The 26357-nt window shown below is 42.3% G+C and overlaps 2 protein-coding genes across 3 annotated transcripts in view; both read right to left on the bottom strand.

Moving 5' to 3' along the window:
• The window catches only part of LOC118164422 (cytochrome b5 reductase 4), a 36728-nt gene extending 25692 nt beyond the window's left edge, over nucleotides 1-11036 (bottom strand). The window contains exons 1-5 of one of the 2 annotated variants that reach the window (XM_035321941.1): nucleotides 10887-11036; nucleotides 9607-9760; nucleotides 6922-7022; nucleotides 4731-4815; nucleotides 477-518 (exon numbers count right to left, since the gene is read on the bottom strand). In XM_035321941.1, coding sequence (XP_035177832.1) covers nucleotides 477-518; nucleotides 4731-4815; nucleotides 6922-7022; nucleotides 9607-9760; nucleotides 10887-10961 — 457 coding nt within the window. In that variant the 5' untranslated portion in view covers nucleotides 10962-11036. The remainder of the gene's footprint in view (nucleotides 1-476; nucleotides 519-4730; nucleotides 4816-6921; nucleotides 7023-9606; nucleotides 9761-10886) is intronic. The other variant, XM_035321942.1, reaches the window with a different exon arrangement.
• Nucleotides 11037-12165: 1129 nt separating this feature from the next.
• Nucleotides 12166-14666, bottom strand: RIPPLY2 (ripply transcriptional repressor 2). Its single transcript, XM_035321943.1, has 3 exons — nucleotides 14238-14666; nucleotides 14054-14118; nucleotides 12166-12466 (listed from the first exon to the last, which is right to left on the bottom strand). The coding sequence occupies exons 1-3, from the start codon at nucleotides 14409-14411 to the stop codon at nucleotides 12301-12303; spliced, it is 405 nt and encodes a 134-aa protein (XP_035177834.1). The 5' UTR covers nucleotides 14412-14666; the 3' UTR covers nucleotides 12166-12300.
• Between the last annotated feature and the right edge of the window lie 11691 nt (nucleotides 14667-26357).

Genomic DNA, 26357 nt, shown 5'->3' on the forward strand with positions numbered 1-26357 from the left:
ACAATTACACCTCAGGTAGTTCTGTCATGCTGTGCTCAACTAATACACCTCCATTTCAATTTGTTTTCCAGTGACAAATTTAATTCTATATGTTACCCAAGTTTTTGTCACATCTCTGCTACTCCCCTGGAGGGCCACCTAGCGTTTCTGATACTGAGGATTAAAAAGCCTGGCACTTTTGCAGTGGCACATTTCAATAGCACACAGTTTTTTTCCAATTTACCTTCTCAAGCAGAAAGCTTGTCCATCTTATATCACCCTTTTCTATACTACTGCACCATCATCTTCTAACACTTCATTCACTGAATTTGCAATGCCTGATTAGGATTTTGCCTTCCGTAATTCCCAAAGATCACTACAGCCTCAACATCAGATTCAAATGTAAAGACAGAGAAGTCTAGATAAGCATTGTGCATTAAACAATACTCAATTAAATTTAAGATTGACTCCCCACCTTGTTCCAGGTGAATACTTACCATTAACCTGTTTCTTCTCTTCAGACAGGATAGAAGAAATGTCTACAAGCATTAAGAAAAAGGAGCACAACTGTAAGAAGTTGCAGCACAGTACTTGCACATATCATATTATAAAAATAAGCCAAAGTAAGGCTCTCCAAATAAACCTTCCAAAACTTTAACAGATTGACCTGGATACTTCAGATATCAAGTCAGCACAGATAAATGCAGCACTGATTACCATTCCAAAATGTTATGTGTAATTAAAAAAGGTTTAAAGTGACAAAAGTTGCACAGCACTAAAGGGTAGGAAACATAAGAACTTATCTGGCTCTTCAAAACAAAGAGCATAGATTATCTTGTGCAATTATAAGTTTGATTGCCGAGAAGCTTGCTAAGTCTGTCAGACTTTGTAAGACACTTGTCTCAAGACAACATATAGTAGGCACTGAATCTGACCTAAAACTATCTAAATCCAGTCTTTGGCAGAAACCCAGGAAAAGGAAAATCTTCCTTTAAGCTCATTCTGTCAAGCAGCTTTATTTGACAAGTTATCATCTGAACTTTTCGTTATACCCACAGAATGCTGCAAGGACCTCCAAACAACAACAAAAAAACAAATACTAGAAGAAAAAAAAAAGAAGATAAAGACCAAGTAGATGAATACATAATGTCAATTCATACATATGGTTCTTATCTCAAGGGCAAAGGCATAGTGTCTCTTGGCCACGTATCTTTCTTCTTGTCTTCTGAATGTATTCAAGCCCCTTCTGCCTCCTCTATATGCATATCTCAAATTTTCCCAGTATATAGACCCCTTTTATATTCACAAGATTCGGGGAAATGGGAGCATTCAATTTGATCTTCCTGCTCCTTTTCATGAAGGCAAAAAAAGATTAGGTATATTAATCTCCCCTTACTATGGGTTTCTGAGCCCCTTCCACTGCTCTCCATCATAGCAGCCAGTTTTGGAGGGAAAATGCCAGTACAAACACCAAAAAAAGGCTCCTGGAACAATCTGCCAAGCATATAGCATTGCAAAAAGACTTCAGAGCTGATCAAGCATTGCCCTTATCAGAGTCTTTCACATTGTGCCACTGTGAGGTGAAAACACTCCACAGGATGAACAGAACAGTTCACCCAAAGCCTTTGTTTTAGGCTGTATTTCTTTGTATATTCTGCTATGCACCACTTCAAGCTTTCAGCCAGGATAGGCAAGTCAGTCACAAAATCTCATTTATGATTAAAGGGGTTTGAGTTCAAAAGTATACTCTCATTTCACTACATTTTAACACACTGCACTGAAACAGGCATTTGCAGATTTGAGGATAATTTTTAGAGGCACTTCCAAGACACAGCCCTACCCCTCTCTTCCTTGGATCACACTATAGCTCAGTCTCATCTCATTGACTCAATACAAACGAACACATGCAGTCCAACTCCCAAGTTATGTTACCAGTGAAGTTACATACGGACACATACTTACGTATGTCTGTGAGAAACATCAGCAACAGTAAAAGGTACAAAAGCAATGTCTGTGCTGATGTTTACAGCTGAGTACTCTGAAGGGAAGGCAAGCAAAATAATGGCAAAAAGCTTAAAGCTGTGAGGAAGAGGAACAGGTAAAGAAGATAAAGGAATTATCTTCCTTTGTTGAGGAAGATAAAAGCAGAAGGGAGATACTGAAATAATAAATCTCTTGCATGCCTGATTACTACTGTAGTTACTGCATGGGCCTTCTCAGCAAGTACAAACGCTACACATTTCCGTGCACAGCTCCACTGTTCTGTAACATTAAGGAAGGGGCACTTCAGAATCTCCTGCTAGTCATGTACGCAAGAATAAGCTTCAGCTTCCTTAAAAAGTTCAGTGAGTAAATAATTGTACTATCTTCCAAAGAAAATCCAGAACATAGGAAGCAAAACTAAGCTAAACAATCACAAATCTTCCAGCAATGCCCCAACAAATGTACATCTGACTTACTCTCATCATATGCTTGCCCTAATGCCAAAAGCTCACCATAAAAAGAAAGTAAATTAGGCTGTAATTTGAAGTCCTCTCATCCCTCCATACATATGGGCCCATTTAATCCTACATGCAAAGACATGCACCTTAACTGTGTTTTGTTCTTCTATTTTCAGATCCAAACTTTGCCAAATAGAGTCTTCTGGAAGGACACAAGACAAGAAATATCACTGTCTGATAGTGAAGCTGGTCAGTCATGTTTCTGATAATTCACCACTTAAATGAGGATACGGAACCCACCACAAATCACAGTGCACTTTGAGAATTCTGCTAGGAAGAAATTCAGGCTAATCAGTTTTATTCTTCATTAATAAAATAAAATTAAAAAAAAAAAAAATCAAGTCTTAGATGGCCAAAAGAGACACGGGCAACCAAACCGTATCCTGGGGTGCACCAAGCACGGCAATGCTAGTAGGACAAGTGAAGTGATCATCCCCCTCTACTCTGCGCTGGTGCGGCCTCACCTCAAGTGCTGTGTGCAGTTCTGGGCACCACAGTACAAAAAGGACATGAAACTGTTGGAGAGTGTCCAGAGGGTGACGAAGGTGATGAAGGGCCTGGAGGGGATGACGTATGAAGAGCGGCTGAGGTCACTGGGCCTGTTCAGCCTAGAGAAGAGGAGGCTGAGGGAGGACCTCATCGTGGTCTACAACTTCCTCGCGAGGGGGAGCAGAGAGGCGGGTGACCTATTCTCCATAAACACCAGTGATAGGACCCGCGGGAACGGGGTGAAGCTGAGGCAGGGGAAGTTCAGACTAGATATCAGGAGGAGATTTTTTACTGAGAGGGTGGTTGCACCCTGGAACAGGCTCCCCAGTGAAGTAGTCACTGCACCAAGCCTGCCTGAATTTAAGAAGAGATTGGACTGTGCACTAAGTCACATGGTCTAAACTTTTGGGTAGACCTGTGTGGTGTCAGGAGTTGGACTTGATGATCGTTATGGGTCCCTTCCAACTCAGAATATTCTATGATTCTGTGAAACCACTTTCATACAGCTGGTAACCTTTAACTTGCAAGTTTTACTACAGCAAAGTATATAAAGCAGTCCTACTAGAAAAGAAAGCACAGAAAAAGTAAACAGCAGAAAATGGATTGTCATAGCTGGCAGGAAGAAAGAGATGTTTATTTCTTTATTGACTTGCCGTCACAAGAATTCCCTCCGGTGGCAGAAAAGTCAGACTAAGGAAATCAGTAAAAGTCAGGTTTATTTTTAAATTTCTAACTCAGCTGACAAAGTGTCAGTAACTTCCCTGTAACACCTCAACTCTATGATGCTGTTACACTGTCAAGGTGTCTCCATACATTGCAGCACTCAGCTTAAAAACTCTACAATGGCATTAGCTACCTATCAACACAGAGATGTAAAATCTTCTTCCCCCCCTTCACAAACAGGCAAACTCAACCTAACTGCTTGGCAAAGTGATCTGTGTGCTGAGCAAGTGCATCATGCCCCTTGTCAGAAGTTGAAGCGCTGAAAGAGATGGCTGAATTTGTGAACTACAGGATGCCATGAAATCTGAGAAAAATAGTTGTGAACAGTAATTCTGTCATGCTTTCAGAGCAGATCTGCTAAGGGCCTCCATTCAGTGTCTGGTTTCAAGATATTGTAATTTCTTACTGTGACCTACAAACCAAAACAAACACCAGAGAGTCTTTCGAAACCACCACCAGCATTTTAGGACAATATGCTACATCTCTTGCTGTCCTGGCCCAGATGAGTCTGTTGTATCAGCAAAATTTTCTCTAAGCAAATTCAAACTCTAGCAGACTCAGTCAAGTGTTTTGGAAAGGATAACTGTCCATAAACTGTAATCACTTATCTCAATTCACACGCAACTTTTGAGACCTATGTCTGGTGCTGAAATCACCAAAATGAAAATACTAACTTCTATTTCAAGATGTTCTAAATCACACCAGGGGGCTTCCTGTGACAGTTTACCCCCCCAGGACCTGAACAAGAAAGAGCAATCTTTGGGAGAAAAAAAAAAAATATATGTATATATACACATCTGTTTTCTGATGACTTAGAACAAAAGACAAAATTTAGCAGTACATTAAAGTCTTAATTTATAAAATAGTATCATCTTCCGGTACATGCTATCAAAAGACTGAGTACATGCAACAGCCTTCGTCTCTATGTCATGATGCAGACTCTCCTTGTAAATAAGACAATTCAGGATTTCTCACAACTTTTATTCACAACTTTGGAATGAAGCATATTAGAAATTATTTCATTCTAAAAACCCTCACCTTTTGGAGCAGCAATAGGCTTGAAAGCCATTCTCCCAACAAGACATTCCTTCAGCATGGATTCGTAATTGACCCAACGATGGACCTATATCAACAAAATTGGTTTTCACAACATTTGTAATTCTTACTACGTTGTTTACTCTATGCACTAAAATACAAAGACTATTTTTGCACAGTGGCTAACATCATTCATTTTGTAGGGTTTTATTTTGTTTTCTGTTATTTACCCAGACAATTTCTCAAATTTTTCAGTACTTATTTTTCACTGCTACTACAGATACCACATACTTAAAAACAAACAAAAAATAGGACTCAGAATATGACAGTAGTTTAATTTATTCAGGTTATGTTTTGTAGTATCTGAACATAACAACCTTGAGCTACAAGAAAGATTTCGAAAGTGTGATTTTATGATGTGTGCTATGTAATTAACAGAACTTGTCCTTACGACAAAGGAAACTAGCCTTGTTTAGACACAAACATGGGGAAAGAGGCTGATGAAGGAACCAAAAATAGATCATAGTAGTTTAAACACATCAACACCTTCTATGAAGTTGGTGCTTTTCTGTTTCTGTCTGGCAATCACTGAATTATTGGGAAATAATCTGTTTTAAAAAGTCAAAGCGAAGAAAAAGTAGTAGCTTTGCAGACCAGAACTGAAAAACGTCCATAGAAAATGGATGGCAGAAAAGCCAGTTCTGACAGGGCATTCAGGACAACACCACAAGAAGAGAAAAGTAAATGGAGTGTTGCATGACAAATTTAAATGGTACAGAGAGATTTAAAAACAAAAACTTTAAACTTGACAAGCTAAGCAGACAAGATAAGGGAGTCCACAAGTTGTAGTTGTCTTTTACACAGATAATTGAAAGAAATCAAGAATTTGAACAAGTTACAGTTTTCAGATATTTAACACTAGTAACCAACCAAAGTCTTAAATCAGTATCTAAGAGACATAAAAATGCTAGAGCAGAGGGGATAACAGAGATGTCTCCAGAACAGGAAAGAGGTGAATTCGTTGTTTCAAAGATCTGACCATTGTTTTCCACTCTCATGACAAAACAAACTAACAAAAACGTACAAGAATGTATCTGAACTTGGTAACAATTTGATGGGTTTCTGGTAATATTTCTGCTGCTAAGATTCCTGCTTCTGAGTATTATCATACAGTATTTGACAGTTCTCCAGCTACAGAATTTCAGGCCACAATTTCATACTGTATGAACTTGCAGGAGAGAAAATACAAATTTCTTTAAAGCAGAGCAGCTTTGTGACCAATAGAGAATTATGCCCAAATTCAGGACTTCATTTGTGGAAGGATTAACTGAAGATACCAAAACAAAGTTAAAAATATCATCTCATCTTTCCTTTATTTACATTCATTGCTAAATACGTTTTTTAAGTAAAGGCATAACATACGGTGACGCAAGAAATATAAAGTTCTAACAATTTCCTCTCAGAGGAAATTTCCTTTCTGCTTTCCCACTTTCTCAGGAAAAACCTGTGAGCCAAGGTTTTTAGCATAATGTATGTTTCTAAAAAATACCAACTCAATGAATCATCTGTTACAACATGAGATTTGCAAGCAATTCCTTACAGAAAGAACACCCATTATGCAGACCTTTTCTTTTCAGGCTTTTCAAAACATATAAAGAAACGGGGAACAAAGAAGAGACCAACTGTCATTTTGTGATTTGTTCACAATCAGTTAAGAGCAGCCCCAACACTTTTTCTTAATACTTTGTTTGCTGATAACGCAGCAACCAAATTAACTGACAAAAGAATACTGCAAGTATTTGTCCAAAAAAAAAAAAAAAGTTATCTGAAAAGAAAATGCTTCTCAACTGACAGCAATTAGTGAATGCAGGAATTTATGAAGTAGTATCTCAAGTTGTTGCAAGTTTAATTGCTATTTCTGCTAAAAAATAGATTTAATAAAATGGTCAAATTGAAGCAATCTCAACAGCATAAAGGGATATTTTCATTTTTGTTTTCTGACTCAAAATTTAAGTTACATGCCTCTTTCATCACAGGTAAGTGGAATTCCAAACAGTAACCTGCTACCTTCCCTTAGACTTCAAAAGTTTTAAATCACCATTTCCACTGGAATGCTCTAAAAGAATCAGAAAACATGCATTTTTTCAATATACCTTTTAGTGAGCAAGTGCCATTCGCTGCCAGTTGTTCTCACCTGATCAAAAAGATCTGTACCATCAGTTCCTGCTGCTTTCATTAGTTCATCCTCACCACCAGGATGAAACTCCATGTACGGTGTGACATTATACACAAGTCCTGCAGAAAATGGAATTTAAAAAACATGAGTAACATTTCCACAACCAGTGCGACTATTCTCCCAGCTCCAAAACCAGTGGAAAGGTTTGTGTATATTAATTACACAGTGTAATGTCAAGCAACAGACATCTTCCAAACAAATAGCATGATTTTCCAAAACTAGAAACAGAAGTTACACAATCTAATAGTGCCCAAGAGATGTATTAAACAGAGGTGTCAGTTCTACAGTGCTGTTCCACTTGTCCTAGTGAATACCTAGAGAAAACGTGCAGATCTCAGACTTGAACAAAACAAACACCTGAAGTTAAAGGTGTTACAGTCAGGTTAAGGGGTATGAGAGCCAGAGGCCAAATTAAACAGACATATGAAATTGAGCCAGTTAGTGCACAGAATTGTTTTTGCCATCCCTTCAATTCGATTACCACTGATGTGCTGTCACACTGGTTTCCCTGCCACTCATCACCTATGGTATAAAATGCCTATGGGAAGAAGCTGTCTTCTACAAAGAAAAACTGCTACCATCAGCAGCAAAACTTCCATTGTACAGATTCAGCAACATAAAATACTAAACATACTCTACGCTCATTAAAGGCTGATAGCACTTCTAACAAAGCTGCCCCAATAAAAGGACTCAGCATTCTTTCTAAGTAAGCATGACACTTAGTAATTTCAGTGAGATAAAAAAAAATGCTTCATAGGTCTGAAATAATGAAGTTTAAATAGTGTTGCTATGCAACCAGAGTAATTAGAGCTTGGAGAATGCTGCTATAAACATTTAACTACAGATTTAACTACAGACACATTGCTGCTCTTGCAGGACGATTGCAGGTCTACCCAGCAGAATATTTCAAGACATATAACATTATCAAAACAGGAAGCTACCAGAAGTGGAACTGTAACAGTGTTTACATAATAAGTCTGTAACACATTTTTTTTTAAAAAAAATAAAATAAAAGGTACATTACTTCAGAGAAAGAGGCAGGCATTCAGCATTGGGTGGGGGAAGACGTACTTGGGACAATCCTAGTTTGTAAGACCCCTCCTGGACAAAGAAAGCACTTTTGCATTTTACAGACCTGATCTTCTGATGGATGTATCCACTGTGCCACCTTGTGTGCAGCACTGATTACTGCACATAAGAAAACGCACTAGGGAAAATCCAAATAGTTAAGAACTGAGTATTAGCCAAACGTTCATTTTACCATCTGACTCGCACAATCAGAATAAGTCTCATTTGTATACCCTTCACACTGTTTTTTAAGCCTCCTGCCATCCCATTTTATATATTTGCACCATATATGACAGCTCCCTGATGAACACCCAACTGGTTTTTGAACAGTTGTTCCTGATTTTCTTCTTCACATTCCTCTCAATTTCTGCTGTTCCCTAGAGAGCCACAGCTTAACTACATCAATGCAGACTTCATTTAGCTTTTCTTTCCACAGTGGTGTTATTTTACTACTTGTCCGCATATCAGGTCTACAGGTAGTCTATCAGGATTCTCAACTATGCTGCTTTTATTTTCTTTAGTAGTTCCAGAACAACAAAAACGAGGAGATATGAAAAAATAGAGACAGATGCAGAAGCAGTGTAATGGAGTTCTTCTAAAAAGAAGCCTCAGAGATGCAATCTAGGGAGAGTAAGAGATTAAAAACAAAAATGAGGCATTTTTAAGTGGTGATTCTGCCCTCAGTAGTAAATGTGTGGTTTTTTAGCATTAATAATGCTATTATTTTGCTCAAAAGCTAGCACTGAAGGACATTTTACTCTTACTTTTACTCACCTCCCACTTTTTGACCCAACAACAAGGCTAACCCTTGTAAAGAACTTCTTAGCTTAATTTTGCTGGAGTTCAGAGATGTCATGATGTTAAATTCCCTACCAGATCAAAGAAGTTATCAGTAACATGAAACACTTCCTAGAGGAGGTCACATTAGCCACTCTGATCTTCTTATCTATTTTCATAGAAGTGTTATCTTGTAGCAAATTTAAAGCAATATTAATGACTTAAACGATCTAAATGATTAAACTGGAGAACAAATATTTTCCTACTTTCTTTAAGACAACTAGGAACTTCATCCTCAGTACACAAAATACTCTTCTAGCCAGGGCTATTGCTCCAAACCCCCTTTAGCACATTGTCACTGTACACCACACAGTAATTCCAACTTTTGAGCTAAAATTTCATAGAAGTAATAACAAACAGCATGAGTCGATTACCACAGATATTTGCTATGCCAGATACAAGCAACAGTTGCTCAGTATGGCAATTGTCACTCACCTTTCTAAAATTGTTCTGAAGTAGTACATGGGCCTACACACACAGACCATCCTACAGATCTAAACATCTTTTTAATACATTTTTATCTCTAGATGCTTTAAAGCAAAAATCTTCAGCTGCTAAGGATAATAAACACTCCAGGACTGAAGACTGTAAGTACAAGTCAGCATCTTCAGCACCTCGTTCCTGATGAACCCTTGTTGTCTGAGGCATCACCTTGTTTTGTTGGTTGTTTGCTGTTTAGTTGTAAGTACAGAAGAGAGGTTAAACAAAAAATGCAGAAGCACCATCAGAGCAACCAACCTCTTATACATATCCAGCAGTCCTCCTTTTTGTTGTGCTTAGCAAGCTCATCTTCAGTCACTTCGATTAGCCTCCCCTTTAAACCAGTCAAGTCCTTCCCACTTTTAGTTAATCGAATCCAATCCATAAGGCTTCTTCCTGGTTTTAAAGGTACCTGAAAAATAGCAAATGCACATACATGATTAAACTCTAGAGGAAGAAAGAGCCATTCAATACACTTTCCTGAGCTCCCAAGGAAGATGGGCAAAACAAGAAACAACACAACCCATAAGCTTTACTGACGTTTGGGAGCCCTACACAGCAGTAAGGCTGCTAAAGGAAGCTTCCTATCTCATAACCCAAGCAAGGGAATTCGCGAACATCAAATGTTTAGATAACTCTTCCCAAAGCAAACTGCAGGTACCCAGTCTTCCTGAGGTGGTAAAAAGTTTTATCAGTGTCATCTGGGTTACGGCCTGGAAACCTACGAGCAACAAAGAAGAGAGATTTGAAAATCATGGCTAGATAGGAAAAGGTTGGAAAGCTCACCTCCACAGCATTTGAGAAGACTACCTGCAAGCCCTACAGCAACGGGAAGTTTCACCGAAGAAAAAGGTGGCGGAGATTGGGACAGAGGCAGAACATGACCTTCAGGATTTCTATCACCTTCCTTTCCAGCAGGATCAAAGAATGGGAGCCCCTTTGTTCTAAATACTAACAGTGGAGGACAGGGACAAAGAATTGTGGTCTTACAAAACTGCAGGAAGATCAGAAATGAGAAGAGTAAAGAGAGCAGGGGCATAAGTCACGCAATGCTGCGTGGGTCTAACAGCTTGGGTCCCAAACTTATCGAGCTGGCTGTCCAAGCAAGGCCCAGAGAGACCAAGTGCCCTCAGAAACGTAACCGGCAGTTGCACACAGTAATTCCGAGCTGAAAAGGCCGTGCCTGCTCATGAGAGGAAAATGGCTGTGACCTGGAAAGGCCGAACAGGAAGGGTTTTTACCACCGGCAGCCTCTAAAAGGAGAAGCAGGAGGCATTTCCAGCTGCGCAGCTGAGCCCGGGCCGCTGTCACCGCCTCTCCTGCCTCCTTTAGGGCTCGGAGCAGCCCGAGGGGGAGCGGCCTGCCGGGCTGAACCTCACCAAGGACCCGACCAGCAGAGGAGGCCGCCGGGGCGGCAGCTCGCAGCCCCGCGGCCCAGCCCGGCGCTGCGCCCGAAGCCCCGGGGCCGAGCCGTGGCGTGCCGCCGGGGGAAGGCCCCGGTCGTGCCCGAGCCTTGCTCCCCGCTCCCCGGTCCCTACCTTGGCTCGGCCGCCCGCAGCCACCCGCTGCTGGGAGCTGGGTGCGGGGAAGGCCCCCGGCGGCACGTTCAGCATCCTGCCCGGCCCCGCGAGCCCCGGCGGGCGGGGAGAGCCGCGGCAGGGCGCAGGCGCAGGGCCGGGCCGGGGCGGTGTTAACGGGACGGGGCGGGCAGCGCTGGGGCGGGGGCGGGCTCAGAGCCTTGGGGGTTTCGGAGGCGGTTGCGGTGTCGGTTTGGGATTTTGGCAGCTCCTCAAGACCTGCTCCCACACGGCTCCGTACCACGGGGTCCATCCCCCAGCAGCAAACTGCCCCAGCACGGGTCCCCCACGGGCAGCAGCTCCCCCCAGACCCCTGCTCCTGCGTGGGCTCCTCTCCACGGGCTGCAGCTCCGGCCCGGGGCCTGCTCCTGCGGGGGCTCTCCATGGGCCGCAGACTCCTCCAGGCCACATCCACCTGCTCCACCGGGGGCTCCTCCACGGGCTGCAGCGTGGAGATCTGCTCCATGTGGGACCCATGGGCTGCAGGGGGACAGCCTGCTCCACCAGGGGCCTCTCCACAGGCCGCAGGGGAACTGCTGCTGCCTGCCTGGAGACCCTCCTGCTGCACTGACCTGGGAGTCTGCAAAGGTGGTTCTCCTCACTCTCCCACCTGCTGTCACAAAACAGTTTCTTCCCCTTCCTTCAGTCTGCCCTCCCAGAGGCCCACCCAGTGTCACTCCCTGCCTCAGCTCTGGCCAGCAGCAGGTCCCTTATGGAGCTGGCCCTGCTCTGACATGGGGCAGCTGCTGGGCTCTGCTGACAGACGCCACACCTGCAGACCTCCTGCTGCCAAACCCTTGCCACATACACCCAAAACAGCAACAATACAGCTTAAGTGAGAGAATGAGCTTAAATGACTTAAGACAACCCCATAAAGACTAAATTGAATAACCATAACAAGTAGGATTTGGACTCCCCTCTGCATCTCAAAAGCAGCTATAGTTTTTTTCCATGCTTGAAAATTCTTCATAACAACACAGCATTAGAATACATAATCCAATATGATTCCTTGACAGACTTGTACATGGGGCACAAAGCAAATCCTTCCTTGTTCCCTCAAGTTCTAAGGAAGCTACATGACCAGAACACTTTAAAAAAAAGCCACCCAGTTCTCTGCTCGTAATATTGATGTTCAAGTTCATAGTCTACAAAACACTGGACCTCAAACAAAAAAAATACTAATCGATACCCTCCCAGCCTAGAAGCAGGAAGGGACTAAGACAAAGGAAAGAGGCTCAGGTAAAGTTACAAAACATTCAAGTTTTATTAAGAATAACTTACATACAAATAAATTATCTTTAAAAATACTATAATACATGTTTATATTAAGCTTAAATTAAAACTTAGAAGTATCCTTGGTTGGCCTTTCTTGCAGTCAGCAGTCTGATTCTGTTCTTGAGTCTTGTTCCAGGTCATCTTCATCATCTTCACTGTCTGAGTCTTCATAAAAGGAAATTGTAGCTTGAACTGGAAAGTTTTTCAGAAGTGCTTCAGCTTCCTGATATAAGTAATCATAGCACCTCGATTTGGGCCAAAATAGTCTGAAACGAGTATACAGGTAAAGTTTGCTTATTGTTAACATGTTCTACTTGGAGGCTGACAGACAAGAAACAGCAGTGAAGTTCTGTTAACAGACAAGCTAACTAATCTCTACATTTAAGTAGAAAAATGTTCTCTGGATTTTAGTTTCATCTGAAGAGAGAAAAAAAATGCACTTAAAGCACTAGCATTGCAGCAAAGCTATTCTAAAGCCCAGGATCCACATCTGAAACTTACCACTCCAGTACCTCATTAACAGTATTCATGGGGATCTAATCCAAATAGCACTGCCCTCACCGGAACAATTCCTAGGGAATATAACGGGCGTAAGACAGGATCCCCCAAATATTTGGATTAAATTAGTAGTTTTATTACTAATGGTCAATCTTGGTTGTTGTTTATAGTGGTCTGAAACAATTCTCAAGGTGAAAAGAATGATAAGTCTAAGAGGATCAGGCCTTGATATTTCCCCACAGAGTCTTATCTGTCCAAGTAGAATTATCCACTGACTTCTTATAGAAGGTGCCACCTAGGTCTAGATTTTCAAGTAGTCCATGCTGTATCCTGAAATTAGCATAAAACATGCTGGCAATAAAATGTCACAAGGGCTATCAGCTAGTGGTATTCCAGCTTACATATGCTGCTGTTCAACTAACATCCTCTTGCTTACTACTTGGGAGTAACTGCAAGAGATAAACAATGGAAGCCCCAAGAGCTCAGGGACTGGCGCAATACAACATAATTAAATGCTGACTACAGACTGTTCAAAATAGAAATACATTAAGGAAGAGAACTAGAGGGTTTTCTAGAAAATACAGAAGTGCTTGCTAGCTTGCAGCTTAGCAGAACACGGCTTCCTCTGCAGCAGAAAACACACCTGCTTTGTACCATCTCACTCCCAGTGCTCCCTGCAGCATTCACTCATGCACGGGAGCAGTGTCAGAAGTCATCCAGTGTAACTGCTTAACTAGCCTGTGCTTCGGTATTTGACAGACCAGAGCCTAGATCCGGGAGAAAGCTGCATCTTACCTGGAAGAACTACCTGTGCAATTGCACAAAGCACCTTGCAGCAACCACTAGTGCTTCTGAATACAGATGCAGCTGTAAGTTTTATCCATTTTTTTTCCTCAGTCTGACAGTGCAGATACCATCATTACCACCACCATTAGAGCAGCAGTTACACGAGCTTTTCTCTCTTGGTTCATACCCTCTCCTGTCACACACTCCCACACCTGCACTGGGAGGACACAGCCACACCAAGACAGCCTAGGGAGTGTTCCTCACCCCACCTTTTGTAACCCTGGGCACAAGAATGAGTAGCAGGGTGTCTCACCCAACAAAACAGCCTCCAAAAACCCCGGACAGCTTACAGAGCGACTAAGCCCCAGACCCCAGAAGCACGCTGACAGCTTAAAAGATCAAGCAAATCCGCAAGTGCTGCCAACCTGCACGAGGGCCTGCCGGCCAGAAGAGCACTGAGAAGAGCCCCGCTCACCCAGAAGCTACCTTAACGGCTACCCATGGATAAAAAAAAAACAAACAGAAATAGGTGGGAGAAGCGCTCTGCCAGCCCGTCCGCAGGCACTTACCTGACGGGGTGCGCGTACTGCGCCAGCTTGCGGGAGCCTTGCGCCAGCCCGCAGGGGCTGCGGGGCTGGGGACGAGAGAGCAGAGGTCACCCCCGCGGCCGGCCCGGCGCCCCCGCCACCCCACCCCGGCTCCCGGCAGCACGGCGGAGCTCCCCGCAGAGCCGAGCCGAGCCGCCCCACTCACCACAGCGGGGCCGGGCAGCCAGGGCCTCCAGAAGGGCGCGGGGCTGCGGGGCGAGGGCAGGGCCGTGAGAGCCGGGACGCTGTGATGGCGGCGGCAGCGGCGCGGGGGGGAAGATGGGGAAGAGAGGGGCGAGAAGCCCCGGGGGCGGCCGCAGCACACCCCGCCGACCTCCATGCTCCACCACACGGCTCCCGTCACCGCCTCGCTTCTCCTCACCCTGCCCGGGGCTGCTTTTATACCCCGCGGCGGCGGAGCCCACCTCCCCCGGCTCGTCTGCCAGCGCCATCAACAAAAAGGCGCCGCAGTGTAAACGCGGAGCGCGGACGCGTGCATGCCCCAAATGGCCCCGGGAGGGGGGGAGGTTTGGCGACGGGGTGTTAATCACACTCCAGAGGACACATGGCCGCTGCCCGGCCTCGGGGGGAGCCCCTGTGGGAACGGGGGGCGGCGGGAGGGGCGAAGCGAGGGGGCGCCGGGCGTTATCGCCCCGGCCCCGCCGCCTCCAGGGCAGCCTCTTGGCCTGAAAACCCTGATCCTTTATCCCCAAGGGTCCCCCGTGCTCGGACACAGAGGAATTTCACCCCGGGGTGCTGGAGAAAACGCCACTTGCAGGGGTCCTTGCTTCCTAGCCTGCCACCTCCCGATACTCCCCGTGGCATGCCCCCCCTGAGGTAGCATCGTCAGCTAGCACCGCGGCTTTTTACAGGGTGTTTTTACCGAAACGTGCCTTCTTTTAATCTTTTTCATATGCTCCTGGCACTCTGAACGGCTGCCAGCATCAAATGCTCTTGCTATATGCACGAGGTTTTATGCCAAACTCGTACTGTGTTCCTCAGTACCGAGGGAACTCGTTTTTATTTATTTATTTATTTATTTTATTTTATTTTATTTTTTATCCCCCCCCCCCCCCCTTTTTTTTTTTTTTGCATTCTCTTTCCAAGATTGCAGTCACTGATGCGTGTGAGCAACAGTAGTGATCACATATAAGAGCCAGTAAACAGCAGTAGTACCAGCCCTGGGGAAGCCAGGCAGGTTGGAGGGATGGAGCTGCCCTAGTTCTGAAGCAGAGCTTCAAACCCCGTTAATTTATTGCCCGCTAAAAGACTCACGCTACAGGCTGAGGCGCTGTACCCTGCGGAATAATATTGTGCCTTTTTCAGCTTAGCCATAAGGAGCGTGTCTACTTTAGCACTGCCTAAGGATAGCCACAGACAGAAGGTGACTGGTGCCTTCTCCACAGTGTCTTCAGCACAATACACCTCACTAAATGGTATTAGCAGTACCTGTGTAAAAACGCAGCACATTACAAGTTTTGTAGGAAATGTAGGCATTAATTAAATATGGCAATAGCATTTTTTCAGGTCTTTAAGTCTAAAACAGATGTAGGCTAAATTGACTTTCTGAAGAAAAGCAGCCTCTTGCTATGAAAGAGATAGATGCAACAGTGCAGGCTTTTAAGCTTGTGCATGCTGTGGTCTGTTCCACCTTGAGCAGCATGTGTATTCTGTCATTTCGGAGCTTTATACCATTTGACCACGTGGAAGAATTCATAATGATTAAACCTTTAGAAGTAATTAAAGGAGAATGTAGTTCACAGTGAAAAGTCCAACTTATTAGAACCTTAGGGTTAAGCCAAATGCTTAAAAGAATAAAATTTCCAGAATAATTTTACTGCACTGTTATGTTTGTAGATGTCTGCATTTTTTCCCACCTCGTTTTCACCGTGGCCTAAAGTAAGATTAACTAAAATAAGAGCGAACAAAAGGCTCAAACTGCTTGTAAATATTCATCCTACAATTAGGAGAATTAGAGACTGGAGGGAAATGGCTCATGCAGTAAGTTCATCATAAGCAAGATTGTATCTAATTTTCTTCTGTTTCCAAATGGCTGCGGTGAAACTTTCTCAGAAGATGTGAATGAAGTGTAAAACAGATGTTTCAAAGCTGTATGATGGTAGATTCTTCTTTTGCCTAGATGAAGTGAGAGCAATAATTTCTATAGTTGGTATTTCTCTTTTGAGAACTACAACACAGGCTGTACAAGAAGAGAAGGAATAGAGGCACAGTTTGTTGTCTAAAGAAGAAACATCCACTCATCCATCATATTAGCAACAAGAATAGAATAATAGAACTCAACATCAGCATTATTTGTTTGATAAAGCATAAAAGTGGGTAACAACATGTGCAGTAAAAGCAACAACAACAACAACAAAAAGTGTCTTTGGCCAATGACCCTTAATTGTTTCAGAATTCTCTTTATTCTCTTTAGTATCTGCCCAAAATGAGAAAATGTCCTATGAAGAAAGTGTGATTTACCCATTAAAAAACAAACTGACACAGAGGTGTTGAAAGGATAAGGAGAAAATAATGACTAGCAGCTGTTGTTCCCTCTGCATATTTTCACACTATATGACTCTTCTTGGCCCTACAGTTTAGTAATGCAGTCCTGTTTATTGACAGAAATACAAATGTATTTGCAATAATGACTTACTATCATTGACACCGTGGATAGAAAGAACCCAATATTACGCTATATTCCAACAGACCTTGAAATATAGGCTAAAAATGTTAAAACAAGGATAGAAGGTTGTTTTAATTTTTTGTCATGTTTGTCGTTCCTTCTTCAGCTTGTGCGCAGAGCAAAAGTAACAATGCATTTTTAAACTACGATCTGAGATGCACTTTAATTGTGCAGAAACCATTGTTGGCAGGAGCTACAGTAACCAAGCAAGCAGTTGGTCAAATGGAAGTAATAAACACACACATATATATATATATTTACATTTAATAGCAGAAAGTTCTGAATTCAACATGAAGTCTGGTAGAGTCAGTCTCCTCATGCATTCTTGCTTCTTCTAATTAAAACTGTGTTCTCCTTTCTTTTTAAAGACGTGTAATTGCTGAGCTGAAGGTCTTGGTTGCACATGTGTAAGTAAACTGCCTTTAGTAATGTAAACCTGGGAGTCAGGAACATTGTGTTGTAAGTATCAGAATGGAATCAAAACTGAAAAAATGGTGTTGTATGCTTTTATGTACTCTCTTATGCAATAATAAAAATATTTGTTTATCCTATCACTTCACAGCTTTTTGAAAATATCTCCCAAGGCCATGATTTTTTTTTTTTTTTAATTATTTTCACTCATCACTTTCCAAGCAGATCATACCCAAAAAATTACAGGGTTCAATTTTATTTACCCAAAGTCTAATTATTATAGGACTTATTGTGTAATTACAATTGAACAATTGCAAATGTGATAAAAATAACTCTTGCATGATCATTCTGGAATTACAGCAGTAGGCCTAAAAACATGATTTCGGTTTCTCAGAACGTAAACCAAGCAGTATGTATCCAGAACAAAAGTAATTACCTTGGTTTGCTTTAAATTGATTAAAAGTGCTTTTGTGGCTTTCCGCAGTATGACATCTTGAAATGTAATGCACTGTTAATAGGATACACAGAAGAGCAAACACAGAGGTCTGTGCAGGTTTGAGTGTGCTACTACAAACAAAGAAGGTGTTCACAAATGGCTTAGAGCTAAATTTGACAAGACGGTGCTAATCACACTTGGACATGGGAATATCTGGACAGAGAACACTCAGCTGGCTTCATGTTAACCTCTCTGAAAGCAGTGATAGATCTTCTGAGTTAAACATGGACGTGTATGACACGAGTTCGTGTATAGAGAAAATGTGTCTGATCTGGTTAGAACTTCAGGGAGAAAGATAAGGTCAAACTTTCTCTTACTGAGACTGGACTGAGGTTAACAGTAACATTTGATCTTGAGTATTTGATAAGCTAGCTTCATTTTAATATTTCCAATTTTGACAAAGCTTAAGGACTAAGTTTTGAAAATTAAGTCTATGCTTGCTATTTGCATACAGATATTTACCATACGTGTGTATGCCATTTATTTACATTTGGCCTATTAGCTGATACATTGAGCGATTATTATTATTATTATTATTCCTGATAAATACAAAGTTTACATCAGATATTTGCGTGCATAACTTGGGTAGATGTATATCTGTTATGATTGCTTTACTGGAAATTTTGCAGCAGTATCTTATAATGCGTCAAACATTTTTTAGTTGTAAATATATATATATTTCTACTATAATTTTAAAGTAAAGCATCAGTTTATAAAGAACAAATAATAGCAGAGATAGTTTTACCAGCCGCCCTGTCCTCACCATTATTTGCGTTTAATCAATATTTTAAATTTTGCTGATGTACCTGAAGGTGGGCTTGGTTCAACACTTCCACAAAGTGGAGTCTTTTTCAGTATGAGATCCAAATTAGGTCCTAAGAAATAACATACATAGAAGTTAAAATTTATTTTTCTAAAAAATATATACATATATATATATATATTAACCAGCATATCAGACTATTCACATTACCAGTGGTTATAAAAATATTGCTTAGCTAAAAAAAGTGACATCTTCTTTCATGGAGACATCCATCCTTCTTCTCTCTTGATTTTGACTGCAGCATAACAATATTAAATGCCTCCATTTAATTTTATGGAGAAAATGATTCTTCCCCTTCCTCTGTGTGACTGGGTATGAGGGGTTGCATGTGAGAGTGTGCGCACATGAGAGCGCTAGGGTGGTCACTGGTATCTGTTGGGAAAAAATAAACACATTTGTGTTTGTGTGGATGTGCGGCACATGCACGCCTGCTTGAGGCCCCTCCACGTACGTGCATGTGGCAAGGTGTGACCCCACACAGCAGGTTGGGTTTCCTCATTTGCCTCTCCCCTTACACTCCACTCCCAGGCCCATGCTGGCAAATGGTAAAGGATAATGTATCCGTATGGGAAAGCAACGCATTAAGGAGCTAGGAATGTGTAATGGGATCAGCCACTGGGTACAGGGATCTTTTTTAAAGTAAGAATATCATTCGCTGTCGAGTTATGGGCACTTTAAATTCCATGCAGATAAGAAACAGAGACATCAGTGCCGAACACCAATCTTGCCATTTCTTTTAATAGAATGGGACTTAGTGAAACACTGATACATCATTACTGCTGGGGCTCAGCAGAAGTGTCTGGCTCACTCAGCATAACGCAGCACAATGTCATGGTGTTCGCTGCAGTTGGAGCTCCCAGTGCTGCAGTGTGGCAGTGGCAGGATTTATCCTCTCACCTCTAAAAAAAAGTGAGAGGCAGCCAAATGTAATGAAGCCGCTCTAGCCCAAGAGCTATTGACAGAAAAGAAGAAGAAATTAGATAATCATTGGATTGTCCTGATCTGACTCCTCTGGCTGGTAACACAGTGTCTAGCAGTGTCATCTCTCCTCTCACAGTGTACCATTCAATTAAGCGTTCCCTCAGATTTATTGCCTCCCTGGATAGAAAGATAGTCATGGAAACGGAGCAGTTGTTTTTCATTTTCCCCTGTATCTCTAAGACATCAGCACAGCATCAACCCTCAAACAGGATGCATGTCTCTAAACTTGGGGTATAGATAATTCAGCATTTAACCTCCAGGAGCAAGGAATGAATGAAACAGCCATACCTTAGACAAATGAGCACTTGAGAAAGGCAAACCAGCCCTGAGGAGTACACACGGTATCTTGTGCTGCACTGCATGGATGACAGAGCCTTTACACAGGCGCACAGAGATAAGTCCTGACAAAGAGCCCCAGCCCTGCGGTTCCTCTGTGTCCCTCCCCACAGAGAAGGGTGGCTTCTGGCTACTGCTGTCATGAGGCTGCAGACCCCATCAGGGCAGAATTTCAGTATTAATTGCATGTTCACATCCCAGCAATCCGAAGTGGTAGCACTGAACACAGGGAATACAGAGCTCATTGTGCAGGCTCGTAGTAGCATGCCTGCCCTAGTTCAGGTGCACATAAACGGCAGAGGTACCAAAGAGTAAATATTGTTATCACTTACTCTTAAGACTGCCTGTTGGTTCCCTTAAAAATCACATTTTCCATTACTTACAGCTGTTCAGACTTCATTTGGACAACATTTTTCTGTGCTAGGTTTATTTAGGTTTAGTTTGGGGGAAAACTGCAATCAAAATAAGACAGGCCACATCATTGAGCCATTTCCAAGAATGAGGGGGAAATGGTAGAAACATTAATAGTGCAACAACACATCATCAGTAGGGCAAAAATGACCTGTCTCATGACAGTCTAAACCCAGCTCATGTTCCCTGTTAGTGGGTGAACAGTCCAAAGCTTGGTGAATTCTGCTTCACGAAGATAAGAAGAACTTTCTGGGGCTCGTTAGTTAAACAATGGCAGCAGCTGGTTTTGGACTGTGAAGTTTGCCATTGCATCAGGTATTTGCCTTTTGGATTTTCTCTGAAAATCTACTCAAATTTGACCAATTTCCAGGTCTATAAAAATGATAGTTTGAGTTGCTCACTAAAAAGACTTTGAAGAATGTACTTACTAAATTCCTTGAAGAATTAAATATGCCTTGGGCTCGTTCTATCCAGAACAGACCAGGTCTCTCCTTGCATCATAATCTATGTTGCTAGAGGCTGGGGTGCCTCTTGGAGTGAGTTATCCACACTGAGAGGTGCTTTCTTTTCTGTTCTCCTCTACTTTGTATAACCTAAACCCACAGGCTGCAGCAAGAGGAGGTGGCAGGGAGAGAAGGAGGAGGAAGGGAAGAAGTGGGCAAGTGCTTCAGTGACCTGTGATAACACCCAGAGCCTCAGGGGCTCTCCGAGACCCCCTCCACATCTGTCCAGCTGTGGCAGCTCACACCCATGGGTTTCATGGTAGACATGCTCCCTGCTCCCTCACAGGAGAATGCAGCCATTCCAGTAACCGTGGCCCTGCTGACTTCTGCTGACTGAAGTGCCTGACACTTCCCACAGTGTTTCCCATGTCATGGCTTCCCTCACTATACCATTACTAAACAGGGGAGCCAGTTCAGACAGGTTTTGGAAAGATCTCCTGGCTTCTAAAGCCCACCTCTCTCTCTCATGACACTCCCAGCCCCACAGTGTCACAGCAACTCCCTCCGCAGGGACTGATCACCAAAACAGTGCTCACAAACCTACCTTGCAGAGCCTGCTGGTGCACCCGGGGTGCTGACACGGGAACCAGGCAGGGTGTGGAGAGAGGCGAGCAGAGCAGGGGACCTTTGTGAGCTGACTCCAGGGGTCATCTGGGACCAAGGGCTGAACTCAGGAGGGACATTGCAGCTGGCTGATCCAAGGGCTGAAGTCCTGAGGAGATGTCTTGAAGGAATCTGTTCCTGTAGATATGGGGAAGAATAGCTTGAGGGTGTGGGTAGGTGGGTTGAGCTTGAGCAGGTAGAGTGGGTCCAGGTTCCAAATGGGCAGTGGAGAAAGGGAGGTCAGGGGCAGGACAGGTCAGAGGAGTGAAAAATCATAAGCAAAGTAGAGCTGAAACTGGGAAGGGGAATTACTAAAATATTAATACATTTGAGGGGAAGGAAGAGAGGAGTCAAATGTGGAAATATTAAGTACAGGAGTTGTAAGCACAGTGCACATCCTCCCAAAGCCTGGGACGGACCACGGGAATCCCTACCCTGGCCAAACCTGTGAAACCTGCTGGCAAGGTCTCATCAGCTACGAGGGAGGCTGCAAGCCCGTACCACCAAGGTACTAAAGTAGCCAGAGCCTGCATCGTAGACCTGAAGTTTTCCAGCCTAGGTGCTAGTATAGCATTATCTGATGCAAAATCAATCACTCAAAAATCCTGAAACTTTTGAAGAAAAAAAAAATCTCTGAGTTTCACACGTGAATTATATCTCATATAATCTCAGTGCTAGTCATTCAAGTCTAAGATGGTGAATTCAGGCTGCCTTCAGAGTTAAACAGGAACATTCAGAGGACAATGCACTGCATCCTGAGATAAGGTGTCTAGGATGTCTGAAACATACAGGGCAGGCAAGCTGACTAGCTCTCTGGCACAATCTCTGTCTCTCTACTGATTTTAAAAGATGATTACTTTAGCTTGGAAATGACTAGCTGAGCTTGAAAATAGCTTTTAGGTGCCTCAAGCTAGGTAATATGAATCACAATGATACGTTTCCGTATTTTTGTGTCTGATATGAGACTCTGCAGTATGATTCATATAAATGTTTAAGTACAGGCCCCCCCCAGGGTCTGTAAGTGCAAACTCCCTCGTGTAATTTGTGTGTCCTTAATAGCTTGGACACAGTGGGTGTGAGGCTCACAACCGCAGCTGAAATGAATGAGAATCATGCATGAAATTCAGTACTATGCAAAGCTATGTATAAATGAGATCTTAGCTATGTCAAAGTGGCCAGCCAGGTTTAAAGAGCCTTTTTAACAGCAATGTGTGTCCTTAAATGCTTGCTTATAAAATGGCAAAACTAGAAATTCACTCACTGTCCCTAAAGGCTCTGTGAAGTCTGTTCATTAATTCATACAACTACTACAGTTATTGGCACTGCAGAAAACTCTTAGGGAAATTCATCAGAGCAGCATTTTGAAATCCTGTCTGAAAATTTTTGCTGTGCAGGAAAAAAGTCTGAGCGTGCAGACTGTACAGAGAGCAAACAATATATTGAATAGCAATTCAATGACTTGTCATCCCCTATTCTGGGCACAGAGAGGGAAGGGACTTGTGGAAAACAGAGTATGTTGATGCCATTGAGACTGCCATAATGCATGTACACACATGAACCAAATTTAAGTCATTTAGACAACCATAATTCTGGCATTTTTCTGGTGCTTGCTATTGCATTCTTAATAATGTTGTTTTGGCACATGATTGCTTGAGAGTGTGAAACAGATGTGTCTCTGTTTTATTCCATCTGGAGATTTTGCATAAGATCCTCCCCTTTTTAATTTATTTCAGAATCTTCTGAACATCTCTTTATATGCTCTGGCTTTAATATTCAAGATATTTAAATATTCACTATAAAATATATCAAAATATTAATTGTATTTTATGTCCAATGCTAAACTATGAGGTACAGTGTTTGATCTCGATATGAACACATATATTCAGATTACTGCAAAGTAGATGACAGCAAACTTTCTGTGATAGGCATAAAGTTGTCATTTTTAAATAACTTGAAGTTCATTATTGAAGAGTTTTTAAAGTTGCATGTTCCATGTTTTTATCAGTTTCCTCTGCTCAGTGTTTTACTGATTTCTTTCCTCTCTGAACTGTAGCTGCAGTCTCATTACCACACATTGTGTTCTTGTACATTCTAGAATTCATAATACAAAATGCAGAATTACTAATCTGTGTGATATCATATTATTCTAAATTTTCTTGTCTCACCTTTTAAATTTTCTCCTGTCAGATTTTTTCATTAATTTGCTTTAAGAATTCCATGGATTCCACTTGCCAAGTTACCAAGTTGGCTCTGCTCTTTGGAACACAAGTCTCCCAACAATTATCATTTTCTTAGTCAGTCTCTGGCCTCCAGGCATTACTGCAGCATAAGATATCTGATATATACACATATATATATATACATGTTTGCCAGAAACTTAGGTATTTATATATATTACAGACATATATATTTAAATGGTGCTGCTGTTAAGAAGGAAAATTTTGAATGCAGAGAATTTTCAGAATGTTTTCCAGATGAAATGCAAATTTCATCATGGAAATGGTTATCTTGTGTATTCATTATCTCAGCACTGCAAGAGATCACTCATACTGCACATGACATTAGCATTAGGCGAATACCCCAAACTAGAATATTGTTTGAAATGCATAACAATTGAACAGCTGTTTTTCTGAAATAAGTATTTTAAATACATTTTAGCACGTATACTTGAAATCATTTTTATTTATTCACGGATTTACATAAAGAGGATTCAAAGGACATGAATAGAAAGTGCTGGCCTAATTTGTGCAAATACTGAGTGAATTGTCTGTTAAAGCAACTCTTACTTGTTCTGTTATATATGTTGTCAAGCACCTAGCAAAGACTTTTGCTTTGAATTTTGAGCTATGTTAACTATGCCTGAAAACTAGGGCTGTGTAATAACTGCAGAGTAGGTGGAGGCTTCTTTTCCTGGTGCATTTTCTGCTCTTATCAGGAAAAAAATCTTGTGCTGATTGGCACCAAGCTGGCAATCTATAGGGAATTCAATGGCGTCAAAAGGAAATGCTATATTAAAGCCTGCCCTAGCTCCCTCTGAAACCTGCAGTCATTTTACTTTTGAGCTCCAGGGGAGTCACATCAGCTCCCAGCTGTTGCCCCACCATCAATAAACACATTCCCATGGGTGGGAGGGAGAGAAAGCGCATGTTGACACTGAAAGATCTCTGCCTGTGCAGCCAGGCAAAAGGAAAACACCAGCTTCTGAGGACCCGTCCTTTCACTGAACTTCTTCAAAGAGCTGAGGAGCTGAGATACACTTCACGATACTGTTTATATCCACGAGCAAAGAAACAGCAGAGGACCCATGCTTGTTTTTCCCCACACTGAGGCCAAGAAATAATTTATTCAAAGAAAATCAATGGAGCTTTTTCTGAAGAGTTGGTTTCTCTTTCAATTTCTACTGCTGTCTCTGTTCTCCCTCACTGTTCTTTTCCCATGTCAGGAGAGCAGGTGCAGGGCAGAATCTGTGGCAGGTAAAGATGTTCTAATGCTATAGTTATAATCAATATTTAAGTGTAAAATTGCCAGGGATTTATGGATACATGTAGAGGAAGTTCCACGCAGTTTTCAGTTCCTTGCTCTCACTCTACATCTCACATCACTACTAACAGCTTCAATCCTTTGGAGAATTTCAAATGTACTTTGGGGGAAGCAATGTCCCTGGGAAATATTGGCTTGACAAGGCTTGCATCTAAGGTGTCCATAGCATAGTGAAATTGGAGAGGGAACACCGAGAATATTCTGCAAAAGCAGCTGCTCTGATTTATCCCAGCACCAGGACGGTTCACAAAATGGCACCAGCCTCACCCCCTCTAGGTGCTTGTGGCAGGCTTGGCATGGTGGCTGGTGGCAGAGAAATACCAGAGAGATGTGGCAGGAGGAGCGGCTTTGTGATTTTCGTGGTCTTTGTATGGAGATGACATGCTCTCTTAAAGGCCAGCTAGTGGGAGAAATTTGGATGGATATCAAGGATGGAAAGCAGAGGTAGCACAAGATATATGGGAGCAGTCCCTGGAGGAGGAGGACATGGGGTTTGTTCCTGCAGCTCACGCAGTCCTTATCTTCTGTGCTGCCTGTGCAAACCACTGCGACAGCTGGGGGACTGGTTTCATCAGACAGGATGCACATGTGACAGGAGAAATTAGCTCTGTTCAATAGCATGCCTCGCTGAACATGGGAGCTGAGAATAGTTTTCAATAAATCACTTACTTAAAAAGATTCACCTCTGTGCATGAGTGTGCATGCTTCCTTATTTTTGCAATAGGTCTGTGAACAGGCTGTGAAATACTTGATTTTTTGTTTGTTTAAAATCACATCTCTCTATTTTCCATAAATTATGCACAAGCTGTTTTTGCAGTTCTTCCTAACTGAACTCACACAGTCTCGGTGAGATGGACAGATTCACCACGTGTCTCTGTTCTTTTCCTGGGCTGGACTTTTATGATTAGGTTTCCCATGAGGATATTATACACATTCATATTTATCAGTTAAGACTTCTTTTTCCCTGAACATCTTGAGTACTGTGTTTAAGAGTCTCTGTTTTCATAGACCAGTATTCTAGTAAACAGGATAAAGGCAGACAGAGAATAGATGAAAACCACAACTTGAAATGTGGAGTGGAATGAGTCTGCCAGCACTTAAGGTTAAAAGAAGACCATAGAGGAGATTTTAAATGGAGGACTGAGGAAAAGATGACAGGTGCTGGAGAGCACACAGGTTGGAGTGACTCATCATCTACAGGGTAAAAGCAGAAACACTCTGCATGTGTGAGAGAAAATGACAAAAACCAAATAGAAATCAACAGAGATTGGTGGAAATATTCCACATAAAATTGGGCATATGAGAATGGATTAGATCAAGTTTCCATAAAAAAGTGCTCTGTGTCAATGCCAGGCATCAAAGAACTGAGATGAGTGAACTAGCACATTTAACTAAATGTTTGAAATAATAGGCATCTGGGAAACTTGCTGGAAAATATTCAGTGGGATACTGGGATACCAGAGTGCAAATATATCTGAATCACAGAGAAGACTGAG

Source organism: Oxyura jamaicensis, chromosome 3 (assembly GCF_011077185.1).
Source record: "Oxyura jamaicensis isolate SHBP4307 breed ruddy duck chromosome 3, BPBGC_Ojam_1.0, whole genome shotgun sequence".
NCBI lineage: Eukaryota > Metazoa > Chordata > Aves > Anseriformes > Anatidae > Oxyura > Oxyura jamaicensis.